Here is a 17,051-nt window from a genome sequence, read left to right on the forward strand (position 1 = left end):
AAGTAGGATTCAATCGTGCAATTCCATTGTTCATTAACCGGAATGTATCCTCTTAAATACAATCCAATTAACCTTGCGCCGGTGCACAAGTGACACGAAGAAGCCTTCACTGGGTTCGAGGCAGCCAGTCGGTATTTAGAAGATCCATCCCAGATGTGACATTCCATGTATGATACTTGCGCTTGATAGAATTTTTGAACTGTCCTAGTGGAAAATACCTAACCTTGGACATATGAAGAGATGCAGCAAGTCCTCGCCGTATTTCTCAATGGTTGCACTCCAGAAAAAGGTCTCCTTTATACCATCCCCGGCAATAAACGTGTTCACGGCCACTGAGAAGGTTGTTGCCTTCTATGTATAGAGTCGGTTATTAATTAAGTACAGGATCCATAGTTTTGCTGAGTATTGAAAGTAACAGAGGTTGACTGGCACGTTTCAAGAGTCTTAAAAGAAATCATATCCCCAAGAGAGGGAATACCTACCGTGTGTTTCATACATACAAAAAAGGTACTTCATATCTCGACGATGTTCGCTGCGCGAGTAGAGTTACTGTACTGACTGTACTAAATTATTAAATTAAGTTAAGAAATCATAGGATGTGTACTTTGCGGTGGCAAAATCCCAGATGCCAATCATGATCCCGCTGGCCAGTACGTCCACGGGGATGAAGTCTGCGTAGCAGTTGCCGCGCCCGTACATCGACCGTAGCACGCCTTTACCAGCCGCTAGAACACACGCGTCGATCGAATCACAATTAAACATAGGCATTATTATGAATGCAAACGGAAGGTAATGATGAGAAACCTAATGTCGACTCCACACGCTTGCCAAACCATAGCAAAAGCACGCAAGTACAAACGTGTGGATGGTGTCTTGGTTTGGCTTACGCGAGCTTGCATGTTAATGGACATGCCGCATAATATTTAAAAAAAGATGACGCTGTCTTTATAGACATGGCTGTAAGGTTTTAAACCTTTGCCTTTTCCTTAGCGGAAGTAATTTAAGAACAACTATTAGAATATGGGAGAGATTGGCTCTGGGCATTTTGGAGGGAAAAGTGTCGTTTTTATTTTGACTTTCAATTATTTTGTGTAAATCTAGTTTAAAGTGGAATAGGATAGTGCTATTGCGACTTAATCGAAGATTAAAACGCGAAATTATACGAATCTCGAACTAAAGTACCCGTATCGGCCCGTTCTAAGGAATCCCGAGTCAATCCAAGCACGCTGCCTCAAATTGCCTATCCTCTTTGTGGCGGCCATATTTACAGAAACATAATTAAACGAAGACATGGCTCAAAGGACTTTTCCACAAAAACAACTGCTACGACAATAATAATTATCCTGAAGTCTCAAGAAGCAAGAAAATATTTATTTGGAAGAATTATCAAAAATTTGCAACTCAGTGGAAATTGCATATGGCCAAAGGCTGGACGCCATAGTGCCAAACTATAGGAAAAAAAATAAAAAATATAGGAGTGATAGCATTCGTGGTTATAAATTTGGATAATGGCTGATTGGCCAGATGAGGCTATTTTATTCTTTCTGGAGTGCTGATTTGGAATCCAAAGCATAAGGACCACAAAGACATAAAAATTAACATGCACGCTCGTTTTCTTTCATCTTGCTTATTTTTGTAATAAAAATAGGTCAAGCCGAACGTACTTAATAGCAGACAAATTCGACGTCCACCACACCTGCTTCTCTGGAGCGCACTAGTGTGGATGCTGACGTTTGGGGCTTGCGGCAAATGGCAAGCGTGTGGAGTCTATGCACGTAGGCGTGCTAGGACGCACGGATGACGCGTGTTAAAGCGATTCAAACGATATTCATTCGCAACCTGTAAACCTCTGCACACTTTTACGAATTCAGTGGCGCTGTTAACGCGCGATACAGACGACTGCTGGTGGCAGCCTGCTCTTTCTTCAACCTTGCAACCCAATGTTTTGTTGTTTATACAAACGACCTTCGAACGTTCTCAAATATTTATTATTTAATAAGTTTCTTTTTTTCTGCATTATTCGTACACTCTTTCATTTGTTTTTTTTTGGTCCAACCGATTCCTTCTAGTCTGCTCCAGCACCACATTTCAAAAGCTTCTAATCGTTCTATCTCTTTGTGTATGATCCACGTAGTAAACATGTTCTGACAAAAATTGTATTAGATCCATGCGAGCTGTATTTTACATACCAATAAGTAATCCGGTAGGTCCATTTATGTTGTCCGTCCAACCGGGAAGTGGATCAAAGAACACGGGAATAACTGTGGAGAACGCGCAATGTCAGTTCAAAGTTATATAGTCGGGGATAGTGCAAAACCGCGTATGTAGTATTAGTAAAAAGTGCGTATCTGTACCAAATGAAATTTCACAGGAGAGGGATTTAACGTTATTACTTTGTTATTTCAATGGCTACGACTTCCATTTTTGCACAGTAAGCATTAATTTATGTTGTTTACGGACTGATACCAATAGCTTCCCGTAATTTGGTTGCCACGACATTACGCGGATTTGATTAGGCCACTAAATTACCGTGTATATGTAGCTTCATCATATCAGCTGGAAGACGTACACAGCTGAACATAGGCCTCCCCAAAGATTTCCAGACCAGCCAATCGGACGCGACGTGTACCTACCCGCCGCCCTTACCAGGTCATCCGTCCATATAGTAGGGGGCCGTCTCACTGAACGCTTTCCGTTTCGTGGTCTCCATTAAAGAACCTTTCTGCCCCAACAGCCGTCAGTGCCACTGCCACTTCAACTTGCTTATCCTTTGATCTATGACGGTGACTTTCGTTCTTCTACGGATCTCCTCATTTCTGATTCGATCACGTAGAGAAATGTCGAGCATTGCTCGCTCCATTTTATGAGGCCCATAGTAAATGACCACGTCTCAGAGCCGTAGATCATCGCTGGCAACACGCACTGCTTAAAGACTTTTGTCTTCAAGGACTGTGGTATTGCGGACGAGAAGACGTCCCGGAGCTTCCTAAAAGCTGCCCAATCGAGTCGGATTCGACGATTGACGTCTTTCTCGAAGTTGGCTCTGCTTATTTGGACGGATTGTCCGAGGTAGATATACTCGTCAATAACTTCGTAGCTTACTTTAATGATAATAAATTAATCAAGGAATATTATTTATTTGTCTAAACTATTGTTTGCAAAATGGTATATATGACCTAGCGGTTTTTATTGAGGGCACTGGATGAGGAGGTTCCGGGTGCGATTACCGTAGGGACCAATTTGGAAAATGAACTTTTATACACTGGCTCTAGTTTGGGTGTTCCGGGTTGGGGTCTAGAGTGAATTCATTTGCTCTGATAATCATAGTAAAGGTTTCGTTTCAGACTAGGTAATTAATTTAAGCTATGTTTATTTATGTTTTTCTATAGTGTAAGTTTTTGAATTAAATTAAGTATTTAAAGCCTTGACTTACAAATAAATGGACGTCGGGTCCGCGGTAAAAAGTGTCCGAACTTATAGGGCGCTAAAAACGATTTTAACGCGTGACTAAAGCGTGAATGACGCTCTGTATACGAATACGGAGCGTCATTCACGCTTTAGTCTTCGTTTGTTCGACTGACAGCGAAGCAAGCAAAATTAGACAGTACTGCGATGACATTACAATTTAAATTCAACGTTTTAGCTTTTTCATATTCTTTTACACGTCACTACGTTTAAATAGGTTGATTTGAATAGAATACGTTTACAATACGATTAACATTTTTCAAATGGCTTTAACATTGTTTGTAATAAAATAAATTCTGAAATAAAGCCAGTGTCCCTGCCATTCGACCCATGCAAAATGAACCCTATTAGTACGGGAAAATGTGGATTCGGGCTGCGGTAGTATATATAGCTTTGCTTACAAAATTAAAGAATGAAATGGTGCCTGATAAAAGAGCGAAAATTGTATTTTAAGTAATTCTAAAAAAAGGAAGTATAGTGTAGTCTGACACGGTGTTCAGTCTCACCAATGGAAGGCCGGATGACGCCAACGGGCATTCCCTCCTGCATCGCTTGCACTACCAATTCTTCAGCTAACGCTTTTGAGAACACGTACGTGTTCGGGATGTATTTAGGGATTAACCTAAAAGAACAAGTAGTTAGGACAAGCAAATGTGTGAGTGAAGTGGTAGGATTAGTGATGGATACCTAACCCTAATTAATAAATTTCTTAAATTGTGTATTCTCTAGTGAGAATACGCCCACAATGATTTTATAAGAGTAAACGAAAGTATTGTATATATATGTATGATCATTACGTATACTTTTGATTTTCTTTATTGCATACTAAAACTTAAAAAAATTTCACCAGTTAAGTTAAATAAATTCAAATAAATATAGAATATAGACTCGAACGGCCGGCTGACAGCCTTGTTGTCGTTCCGTCAATGTGACCGTCAATGTAAGGGGCGCGGTGTGGCATCCAAAGCTAGGGAGGGGCGGAGAGAGCTTTTTAGATTGCCTTGCCGTATATTATAAATTACAAGTTATAGTGATAAACTACAAGTAACATCTTACAACAAACACACTGAGCTCCTGAATTAGGCGCGGAAATAATTGCTTGAAGTTATATAGACAAGGACCTTGTTATTTAAAAATTATTAGTTTGCCATGAATAATTCCTAAGAATATAGTTAGTTTAATCTTTTATATTGAGACTTGGTTTTATTGATCTAACATTTACTGATTTTTGTGAATAGGTACCTACTTATATGGGGATGCTTGTGATGTAGGATAGACGCCCTTTATCTTACCTTTGTTTTTAATAATAAATAACTACATATTGACTTCGCTTAAGCAGTCCGTCTAGTATGAAGGATTAGCGAATGCAGGTACCTTCGAGATATGATCTCCAGCGTTTCCTCGTCCAAGAGCTCAGCGGCTGCAATAACCTTGTGCGGATCGGCGGGAGGAGGGTATGGTTTTTCTTCAAGAAGCTCAACTTCCGGATGACAATACGCCGTGGATATGTGGCACATACCCTACGGTTCATAAGGAAAAACAGTGGTCACACTTTCGTATTGCCGTAGAACACATGCGGCACGCCTGCAGCGCGAACAACTCATGTCCTTGGTGCTTAGAGTGTATACAGATCTGGCTAATGCGCTGCACACGCGCTGCGCGCATTAAATAAATGTGGCGCGCGAACGGTATGCAATGCTCTTGTGTCAACAGGCGCATTTGCGATGCATTCCCCAGATCTGTACGCACCGTAAACGATACGCTTGTCCATAACGGTTATAGTGTCACTCAGTGTTTTAATCACATAGATCTGAGGGGATACAGCCACTGCACATGACACCTGAGACACAAGTTGACAAGTCCCATGCGCCTGTAATTCACCAACAACCGTACCCTTCAAAATTGGAACGCAGTAGCGCTCACGTTACTGCTTAGTAGTAGAAATAGGTAAGGTAGCAGTACTTTCCTGTGCGAACTTCCCCCACAAGGACTGCCACTACTGTGAGTTCCACAGATGTTGATGCGACATAGGTATCGCCTTTATTGGGCAATGTTTGTGTACAAGCAAACGAAGGTAATGGTTTGTCATAGCACAAGTTTTTTGCTGTAATCTTTACTGAGTTACGTAATAAATAATGGTATCCACTAACTTTTAAGTCATTGCACTGCCTGGCCAAATCCAACACAAGCTTTGTACCTCGAGTGTTATGCAGAATTGCCTTCTTCAGTGGATCATCAAATCTGTAAATATATTTAAAAAATAACGTCATGTCATGTAAGAATTGGAAAATATAGATGAATATGATATAGGCGAAAAACATGACGCGTCTCAACGCTTCGACTCTGCGCCAGTGTGAGTTAAGCCTTATGCGAGCGTCGTCGCGCGTCGCCTGGCGATGGAGTTGGAAAACAGGACGCAACGCGACGCTTCGCCTCTGCGACCAGTGTGAGTTGAGCCTAAGCGTAAGGTACCTGCTTGGGTAGGTACCGTTAAATACTTTTTTGATGACATCAAACTATTACGTCTATGCATCAAACATAGGGTCGGCAGACTAAAGGACATAAGTCAAAAAAGCGCTTTATTTTTAATCGACTCCAAAAAAAAGGATGACAATGAAATTACTCCGGCAATTTGTGAACCGATTTTGATTATTCTTTTTTTGTTGGAAAGAAATTTGTACCTCGAAGGGTGGCAAACTAGGAGTTGAATCTTTTCCACTTGAAGAATCTTCTCCACTTTCCGGTAACCGATTATTATTTTTTTAGTTTCAGTTTGTATGTACATAGCTCATATGTACACTTTCACACTGGTTTCATTAGTGGGTCCAGTAGGATTTTGATAGTACTCACTCCCACTATATAACATGCGTGGAACTATTAGGATTTGTGAACCCTTTTGTCGCCACTCCTGTTTTAAAGATACTAACCGTTTGTAATGTGATGTTTCAATTAAAATACTCTTAATATAAGTTTTCAAACTTAGGGAATAATAATCTTAATAATATGCTCCGGAATCTTATTGCAAAAACGTAACTAGTTCCCCATAAAAGAAACGTTTACTTTTCTATTATATTGAAATTGATGCCTTATACCTTGTGACCCCTGACTTTGTGAATAAAGTAGCTACTAATAATTGGTTTGTAGCACCGATAGACAATTTTTCGTTTTGAATAACAAACAATCCTTAATTTTGAAAAATAAATACATGAATACCTGACGCTAGCAGCGGTGTGAATGAAGACCTGCACGTGGCTAATGATATACTGGCGGTCGGCGGCGGAGAGCCCCAGATCTGGCAGCGACACGTCCCCGGTCACCACGCGGAACTTCTTTCGTATGGCCTTTTTACCTCGCAACGACACTACAGTATCGTATAACTAAGAACAAAATCATAACTAAGAAACCCTGTGTCACACACACATAGACAACCACAATTTACACCCAAACTCACGAAAGAAATAAATGTAGGTCATACAAATATTTCTTCCGGCCTGGGAATCAAACCCGGGACAGCGTGATAGTCCAGCGTGGTAACTGTTCGGCCATGGAAGCAGTTAAACAAATACTATATATATCATAACTAACAACCTCGAAGGTGGTGGCTGAAAATCAGTGCATTGCTTTTGGGAAAATTTGCACTAACCTACGACCTTTTTTTTTCAATATCAAGTGACCGGACGAACAAGTCGGGCACCTGATGGTAAGCGACACGCCTGTCCATAACAGTTGCAGTGCCACTCAGAACTTTAAATCTGAGACTGCCACTGTGCCCGTCACCCTGAGATATAAGTTGACAAGTCCCTTGTACCTGTAATTTCACCAGCACCCTTACCCTTCAAAATCGGAACGCAAGTAATGCTCAAAGTACTGCTTGGCGACAGAAATAGGTAAGGTGGCAGTACTTCCTTTGCTACTAAACCTTTTCCTCTACTTACCGGATTATTCAGAATACTGTCAAGTCTGTCTTCCGGAGCCATGCCTTTCTTCGTTCTTATCAACAGGACTATCTCTCGGATGTCAAAGTTTTTTCTGAAACAAACAGCAAATTTGGATGTCTGTAATAAACTTTTACCTATGCCAGCCTACTTATACAAACATTTTAATAATCTTTCACGGGAAGTGATAATTAGTTTTTAATCGATTCTGATAAGAAATACACTTTTTGAGTTAATACACTATCGTGTTAACTGTGCGATTATATAGACGGTATATTGCTGATGTGGCCTTTGGACGTTTTTCACAAACACTTTCTATGTTTCCGTGATGGATTCAATGTATGAAAATTCGAGAACTTACTATGTAGATTACAAGAATATACACTGTTATTCGTTCCTAATTATTACTCCAATAAGTTCCTTATTTATTTTTCGTTAAAAACCTGGGGTAGCCTATAGCTGCCCCATAACAAAACCTAGTAAATCCTTTAGACAAAATTTTATAGGAGAGCTCAAAAACACAAATCATGGTCGCACTTAAACTTTAATGTGAAAAAAGTAATAAATAGTATTAGGCAGGGTGCCAATCTACGAATATGCTGATGCCACAAAATTGAACACAAATTTAAGCAACTTTGTAAAGGCTAATAAGTTCAGTATAAGTAAAATTTCAGTATCCACTAATTGCCAATTCAAATACCTATACTCTAGCCAAATTCGATGTAGAATAAATGTCAACAAACAATAACATGTGATTTTTAGGGTTTTCATCTCAGACTCTTTCACAGTTACCATAATTTCAATATTTTCCTAAGAAATTCAACTAGATTATGGATAATACTAAAATCTTGAAGCCATATTTATAATGAATATTATTCAACAGAAGTTTCAAATCACCCAAAAATGACATAAAAATGATCAGTAATTAATTATTTGTAAAACTGTGTCATCCCTAGTGATTTTTTGGTTTGAAGGGAGAGATTGCAAACATTCGAGTTCTGGTGGTATTCAAGTTCAAAATCAGAAATAGATGCTGGATGATACAATATATAGGAAATTAATATCAAATAAAATCTAACAATTTTGTATCTTTTCATCTACTATTACCTACCATCTAGCAGTAAATATTAATAGGATGCAAAAACTTATATTTATTCCTAAATCATACGTATCAATAGGTATTTTGTAAACTTTATAATAATTGGCTAGGTAAGTATTACTTCTACATAACCCAATTACCTACTTACCTATTTAAATTCCAATTACGAGACCAGGCCATGAGCACAGTAACCCTTAATAATGAATATTTAAAAAAAAATGTTCTCTCCCTATGCTATCCTTGGTTGCTTAGCAAATGTTTTGTTATTAAATATTCTACATCGAATTTGGCTAGAGTTATAGTAAGGCATTTTTAGTATCGAAAGATTTCGTCCAGGGAAGTACTGCCACCTTACAGGAGACGTTGTCAAATGATAAAGAAATAAAAGGAGAAAAGGATAACCAAAGGATTATTACTTTGATTTAAGCTTTCACGATTTTTACACATTATTTGGTTTTTGTTCGGGACTTAATCACGTGTAAAAGATATTTTAATTACGTCGACGTCTCTCACGACACAACATGCTTTGGAATACACTTTGAATCTTAATTGTGTGGAATCTAGACTTATGTTGTCTTTCCATATATCTTTATCTAACACACACTCTTCAATTTTGTAATATGACTTTTCAACTAAATACTTTTAAGGTAAGTTTTAAACTTAGGAAACGATAATCTTAATATGAGCTCCGGTATCTTTTGTAAAAACGTAGGTATACGGTTCACCATAAAAGAATCGTTTACCGTGCTGTTCTAAAGTTAATATTATAGATATCTTCTTTCTTAATGAAAGTATGTATATTTTTACGGACATGGAAAATATTTGATGCTATGGAATACACTTTGAATCAAATTTGTGTGGATTCTGGAGACATAATGGAAACATAATGTATGCTCCAGAATCTTATTGTAAAAACGTATACAGTTCCCCATAAAAGAGTTGTTTACCTTAGTTAAACGAAATCGTGGTACCATGAGTTTGGACTTAGCTCTAAGGTTAATATTATGGATATCTTCTTTCTTATTGAAATTATGTATATTTTTACGGGCGTATAAAATATTTGAGCAAATGTACTGTGATGCCATAATCATGAAACCAGTCTCCTTAAACTTTTCTCTGAGAGAAACCCGAGAGCCTAAACGGTACATAGAACGAATCGCACGTTTTTGCGACACAAATATGCTTTGTATACCTGCCGCTTTACCCCACATGAGAATCCCGTAGGACATTATACTATGGAAGTAACTAAAGTAAACTAGTCTAGCAGTAGCAATATCGATAAGCTCACGTATTCTCCAGCAGAGCTTAATCTGCTGGCTAAGGGAGATATATGTGGAAACCATCGAAGTTTACAATCTAAGATCACTCTCAAAAAGGTCTAACTTTTCTCCATTTATTTCTATGATTGGACTAGACGATGTTACATTAGGTAATTCAAATTTAACACAATTTGTCTTCTTGGCATTAAATTGTTAGCATTAAACCAATAGACTACCTTTGAGAGGGTATCGTTAATATTGTCATAGTTAACGTCAGCAATGAATACTATTTCACAAAGGTCCTTAACAAAGAAAGGTAGATCATTAATATAAATGAGAAATAAAAGAGGTCCAAGTATTGAGCCCTGCGGAACACCCATTTTCAACGGAGAACCCAAAGAAGTCACTCCAAAATTAAAACAAAAAATAAAATAGTATAACAAAAAGTATGAAATAAAAATAAAATCATAATAATAGGTAATAGCAACAAAGCAAACATTTAAATAGTCAACTCAATTTTAATAAATGCCATGCGTGCGGCAGAGACGTGTGTAAAAGGATCCACTCAGTTAATGTCTCCGCCGAGAAAAGCTGTGACGCTGATTTTCAGCGGACCCTAGTGGTATTACATAATAATAATTCTAAAATATGTAAAACATTCATCCTGTTCATTGATAAAAATGATGTCAAACTTTCATAGTTACAAGTTTATGTATTATTTTTGTATTTATAAAACCACATCCCTTTTCCTTTCTATTCCAAAATCCGACACTTTCTGTTTTTTTTTGTATTCTTGCCATGCTATCCTAACTTTGACATTGGATAAATGTCCTACGCAACGCCATGATAAAAAAGAAAGTGTAATAAAATACTAATGTCATGTATGCCAGCTAAAATTACTCTATTTGGACAAGTAAACTAGCTGGTTAACATTATCACGAGTAAAGATAAAAAAACATCAATATGCTATATGTACAGGGTTTGTAAATGAGTTATTACATAGGTTTTAATTATTAACTTCGAAATTAAAATAACAGAGCGTTTACGATAATATAAACAAGGTTTATAAAGTTGCTAGTATAAATAAAAATGAAATTACAATTCCTCTACACTGTGTAGTAATAACACCAATAACACAAACTTATATCCCAGGGAAACCCTGTGTCACGGGTGCCATGGACACAAACTAGAACACCACAAATCACACCCTAACTCACGATAGTTAAAGTAGGATAATAATAATAAAAATCAAATTTCATTTTAATTATTAATACAAAGATATACCAACTAAGCCACGAAACGAACCAGCGGACCTCACGAATTTTCTATGCGGTTATTGTCGTATCTTTGCATTTGGTTTTTCAACGCTTTTTAGCCCTATCGCCATCTATGAGAAATCTATGATATTTCGTCACGTTGAATAGCGTCTGGCACGGTATGCTAGAAGACGTTAGTTCTAATTCAGCTGGATAGACGGAATTTTTCAGTGGAAAGGAATTTTTTGAGTGTTAGATCTTTGTATTAATAATTCTAACAAACTAGTGGAGTAATTTCACAAAAAATAATTGAATATCAATTCAATACAAATTAAAAGACAAATTTATATTTGAAAAAAGTCGACTTCAAAAGTTCGTGAAATTACATCTGTTTGCTGAGTTTTATTGAAATCGGTTGCCGGAAAGTGCGCGAAACCGGAGTCACCGCTATATTTATAAGGGTGGCCCTTAGAAGTGGAACATTTTCTTCAAATTTAAATGGGACCAATATTGAGGTACCCTCTTTCCAACAAAAAAGAATCATCAAAATCGGTTCACAAATGGCGCAGTAATTGCGTACAATACACACAAATACAGTCGAATTGGGAACCTGCTCCTTTTTTGAAGTCGGTTAAAACATTACACTACTACTTGTTTTTACGTATTACGTATGTGGATCATAGAACAATGACGCACGTACGGACAGTCGAGCCGGTTTTGTACCATGTTGTTAGTGAGGCCACAAAACCGCATTCCGTATCCATATCCAATTGGGTAGCCGCAGGTAGTAGCAGGTAATCGCAATTATGCGCCTCGACTCGGAAGAGACGCAGTTTCCAATCGGGAGAGGCAATCAAAATCAAGCTGCAGGGATGTGCATCATTTTCAGGTGTAGAAGCAATCAATACGTACCACCGCAAGCATCCCTGACGTGCTAATTTTAACATTGCTTATTAAATAACTGACCTCAAAAGTTTTCTTAGAGACCCCCCACACTAGCGTCTTTCGAGCATCAGCGTCTTGCCAACCCATGCACAGCATATACTCGACGTTCGACACTATTCAGCAGACGCTCAGTGCTGGCGTTGTGTCTATAAATAAGTTAGAGATATTAGGTTGAGTCGCCGTTGTCGCTCAAAAGACCTAGTGTGGGGAGGTGTCCTTATCCACTTTCGGTGTGTTCGTTAGCGCGGTCTCCTCAACTATACTGAAATGCATACGGAAGTATTCGTCAAAACGAATCATTTGAGCACAACCACAAGGTGGCTGCTGTATAGGTCCTGTTGTAATTCCTCTCATCTGTCTGCCATTTCTATCATCGGATCAGCTCTAGGTCACCTTGGTATTTGATTGTCATTAGAATAGATCTGTCTGCCGAGTTGAAATCGGTTAACGGAAAGTGGGTGAAATTCAATAGACCAAATTTCATCCCCTAATTTAGCGCGTTGCCGCCGCACAGCAAAGATTTGATTCCGCCTTCCCCTTTCCATCATCGGGAGACTACACGTGGGCTGGGGATATACGTGGGGCGCACTATAAGTTTCCGGAAAGAATAAGAAAAAATCCCATAATTGGTCAGCAAAGAAAATTTATTGTTTCTCAAAATATTCGCCGTTAGCGTTAATGCACTTTTTCATACGAATTTACCAATTTTGAAAACATTTATGTCACTCCTCTGTGACAATCTCTGAAACATATTTTTCATACTCTTCAGGTGATTTTCATCACCTGAAGAGGCTGTCCTCTTCGGGTGATGAAAATCATTGACCGCGTAACTGGTTCTCAATTTTTGGAAAAAAATAAAAGTTACAACGTGCCAGGTCGGGACTGTACGCGGGATGGCTCATAAGGTCGACATTGTTCACCTTCAAAAAAACATTTGTCTGTCTGGCCGTGTGAGAATTGGCATTATCGTGGTGCAAGATGATACGCGATTACGGTTTTTTCAGGAGTTTGTCAATAACTTCCGGCAAACAAATGGTCGTGTACCAATCACTATTCACACACAAGCAACAAAAGCCACGTCCAGTTTCATTAAAAAAAGAAGCTCATCCGCTCCACTTTGGTTGGTTTCGGCTTATCTCGAAAGACCCATACGTTCGATTGCTGCTTTGTTTTGGGATCGTAACTATAAATCCATGTTTCGTCACCTATTACTATGTCCCATACCAAATTTGACGCCCCTTCGTTGAATCTGGTAAGCAAGGCATTGCACCAAGTGACGCGATTCGTGTTTTGAGCCTCAGTCAAATTGTGTGGGATCCACCGAGAGCACAGCTTATTCACACCCAAATGTTTGTGTAGTATTGATTGTATTTGACCCATGCTTATGCCTAAAGATGCGCGAATCTCATGGCATGTCACATGTCTGTCACATGATGTTTTTGTAGTTCACAGTAGTGGACGGGTGACCATCACAAAATTCGTCACTGATTTTCACACGACCGCATTTGAATTTTGCAAACCAGCTATAAATAGTCGTCTTGCATGGTGTTTCATCGCCAAAAGCAGTTTGAAGCCGAGCGAAGCTCCGCTGAGATGTTAAATTACACTTAAAGTCGTAGAAAATCATACTACGAAAATTTTCACGAGTTAAATCCATGGTGATGTAGACAACCAATTTTTAAAATGACGCCACATTGTAAAAACAAGTGACAGTCGGATGAGACAAATGTTACAGCCAAAGAGTTCTATTCTCAAATGTTGTAATTACTTTTTAAATATTGTTTATGTAAGTGCCGAGTTCCGGAAACTTATAGTGTATATGTAGTACCGGGGTAGAGACCGTGTCCATCCCTACAGTTAACCACAACCTCGGGCGAGTCCATACCCAAGTTCAGGTACGCCAGATACGCCCACGAAGGCGTATCACTGGCGGAGGGCATCCGCCGTATCCTGGTCTTACCGGGGAGCCCGTAATTTCCCCGAACTCCCATCTCTCGGATCGGTAGATAGGAACAGGATTTGCCCTACTTGCTCTAATGCTATACAACATATTGAGGTACATTAAGTTTTATATTAATATATATATTTCTTTCGTGACTTTGGGTGTCAATTGTGGTTGTCTACATGTGTGTCCATGGCACCCGCGATACCCTAGTGCGAGGCTATTAAAAAAAAAGGGACAGACTACCACACCAATCGAATACGTAGCATCAAATTAATAAATTCTCTATATTATGAGTACAAGAGCAACGAAATTTTATCTCGGGCACTACCCAGAAAAGCCACCCTCGGAAGTAGAATATTTTCTTAAAATTTAAATGGAACCACTACTAAGGGGGTACCCCTTACCAACAAAAATGAAACATCGAACTTGGTTCACAAATGTCTGTGTACTAAAAATACAAAGTGGTATAGAGAACCTCCTCCTTTATTCAAGTTGGTTAAAAATAAATTGGCTGTTTTCGAGAGTCGGCTTCATAAAGTCATAAATTCATTTAAGATGTAATTTTATATGCTTCTATAATAAGATTCCGGTTGACATTAAAAATTTGCTAATCACGTTTAAAACAATAAATTAAATGAAAACTGGTTTTTATGATCAAATGTTTATTTTATTTTATGTAAAATTAAGTGCGTATTTAACGTGTGACGATGAGGTCGACGATGTAGCATGCACACCTAAATAATGCCTATTCACTCTCGCCTTGAAAAGGTTCAAGTTATAGCGTTCGGGGAACAAGACCGCAGGCAGGGAATTCCACTCCCTAGCCGCTTGCCATATAAATGTGAAAACGTAACGCTTCCTGCGAATCTAAGGAATATCCACAACATAGTGGTGGAACCCAAGCCTACGTCTAGTCCCGCGATGACGGAAAAGGGAAGACGGAACCAAATCAAGCCTTCCGTCGCACACTCTCCGTGATATCTCCTGTACAATACCGATACGTAGGCAACTTACGACTTTGTTCAAAGCTCTGCAGCTTCGCCTCTACTAAAACCGACTCACCTATAAGCCTCTTGACACGCTTGTCAATTGACACTTGTGACGATGTGACCTCCTTATATCGTCATCCCACCCTTTTGTCGCCTTTTCTCCGTTTCATGGCCACGTGTTTTGAATCATTCTGTAATTCCTTTGCCTCGCGATTCTGATTTTGTTTCGATTCATCGTCACTCCCTGCTCGATCGCGGCAGTGAACACGTCTTCTCGTTAATTTTTTGAACCGTTTGCCAGTTACCAAAAATCTCTCGTGCGATGAACATTTTAAAGATCATAAATATTTATAAAACTGGATTTATTACCAGTATTTCTTTACCCTTTTGGATTTTGAAGTTTAAACTCGTTAAGCAAGATGTGTGGAGGCTACTACTCTCCTGGCTACATTACAGTCCTACAGAACATCCCAAGCGGTACCAGCAGCGGTACGCGTTTTTCACACTATTTACAAAATTCAACCCCTAGAGTTCCTTGATAATTATTTTCAAGAGAATTTGCCTTACGAATGAACAGTCGCCAAGCAGTAATGTAAGCATTACTGCGTCCCGGTTTCGAAGGGCAAGAGTGCTGGTGAAAAAATACAGGCACATCGGCAGTACCCCTAAGATCTTTGCGGTTAAAAGCTCTGAGTGGCACTGCAACTGTTATGGACATCATCTATCATCAACACATTCTTACATGTCCCACTGCTGTGTATGGGTCTCCTCTCAGGCGAGGGTATTTAGGCCATAGTCCGCCACGCCGGGCCAATGCAGGTTGGGGACGCAATACGTTTTCCGAGGGTTGTCAACCTTCTTCGACGTGGAGGTTTCATTACGATGTTTTCCTTCACCGAAAAGGTGATAGTAAATTTGAAATTAAATTTCACACATAAATTCCGAGAATATCTGCTGAATAATATTTTTAGGATGATGTTGGGACTGCTTCGTTTCTGCAGTGCATCGGGGATGTTTGCAGAGTAGGAGACGGATGGTTTTGCTGCCATCCTCCGGAAAAAGACAGCATTCCTGATGCGCTGAGTGCGGGACGGCCCCAACAGCATCCTACAAACTGTGGCTGGTAGGATTACCTCTCCCATGTGTCAACGATTCATGAGGAAGGCGATTTGAAAAAGATAATGTAAAAAAATACATCTACTAACACTAATTTATAACCACTTTACTAGTTATTAATACTATCAAATTATGGAACTTATTGCTTGAAATAAAATAATTTTAATTTTAATTTAATAGGCCTCTCCCAATGCGCGTCATTTCGCCAGGTCCTCAGATCGTTGCATCCATTTGCTGCCAGCAGCAAAACGTCACTTCATCTGGCCATAGGGCCTTACACTACGTATACCGTGGTTTCCATTTAAGAACACGTTTCCCTTCGGTTATCGTTTCTTCGACAGATATGGCCAGCTCGCTGCCACTTCAGCTTGCTTTTCGACCAGCTATGTCGATGACCTGGTTCTCTGTCGGATACCTCGTTCCTTGTCCTTCAAAGAAATTCCGAGATTTTCCGGATTCCAACCCGCGGCCTACACTAGCGAGGCGCCAGATTACCACGGTTTTTTTACAAGTGTAATTTGCTTACCAATGAAATAAAGACTATTTGTCTTTGACTTAAATATACATATTTACCTAAGTATCTTCTCGATGAAGACCTTTCCAATGAAACCAGTGCCGCCGGTGATGAAAATTGTTAGGTCAGTAAGTATCGCCGCGATGCGGTCTGGCAATGAGTCCACGTTGCTCGTGTCTTCATCGTGCCCGTTTTGGGGCACCATTGTTTCTGCAACTCGAGTAGCGGTAGATCTCTTGGTTTTAAAACTAAAGAAAAGGAGAAAATGAAAATAATTAAATAAAATTGTTTATTGAATAATTTATTATACAAAAGAATAACTAAAAACGAATTATGGGAATCAATGTAAAATATAACACATATAACTAGGACAATCCTGCGTTTCAGGTAAAAAAAATCCCTGCTTGTATCCCTGCTTTTCAAGGCAATGGCTCAATCCAAAATTGACCCTTTTTTGTCTTACTACTGAGATTTGTTCAAAAAATGCAAAATTTTATTGTGATTGGGATACCAAGCTTTTCATTGGTT

The 17,051-nt window shown here is 39.0% G+C and overlaps 1 protein-coding gene across 1 annotated transcript in view; it reads right to left on the minus strand.

The window, feature by feature from the left end:
• The window catches only part of LOC113238520 (putative fatty acyl-CoA reductase CG5065), a 23,990-nt gene extending 7,250 nt beyond the window's left edge, over positions 1–16,740 (minus strand). Inside the window, exons 1-8 of the mRNA XM_026475344.1 lie at positions 16,583–16,740; positions 7,401–7,494; positions 6,679–6,842; positions 5,616–5,706; positions 4,840–4,985; positions 3,972–4,087; positions 2,190–2,261; positions 605–725 (exon numbers count right to left, since the gene is read on the minus strand). Of these exons, the coding sequence (XP_026331129.1) occupies positions 605–725; positions 2,190–2,261; positions 3,972–4,087; positions 4,840–4,985; positions 5,616–5,706; positions 6,679–6,842; positions 7,401–7,494; positions 16,583–16,728 (950 nt within the window). The 5' untranslated portion in view covers positions 16,729–16,740. The remainder of the gene's footprint in view (positions 1–604; positions 726–2,189; positions 2,262–3,971; positions 4,088–4,839; positions 4,986–5,615; positions 5,707–6,678; positions 6,843–7,400; positions 7,495–16,582) is intronic.
• Positions 16,741–17,051: the final 311 nt, after the last annotated feature.

Source organism: Hyposmocoma kahamanoa, unplaced genomic scaffold (assembly GCF_003589595.1).
Source record: "Hyposmocoma kahamanoa isolate Upper Pololo Valley unplaced genomic scaffold, ASM358959v1 96364, whole genome shotgun sequence".
Taxonomy (NCBI): Eukaryota; Metazoa; Arthropoda; class Insecta; order Lepidoptera; family Cosmopterigidae; genus Hyposmocoma; species Hyposmocoma kahamanoa.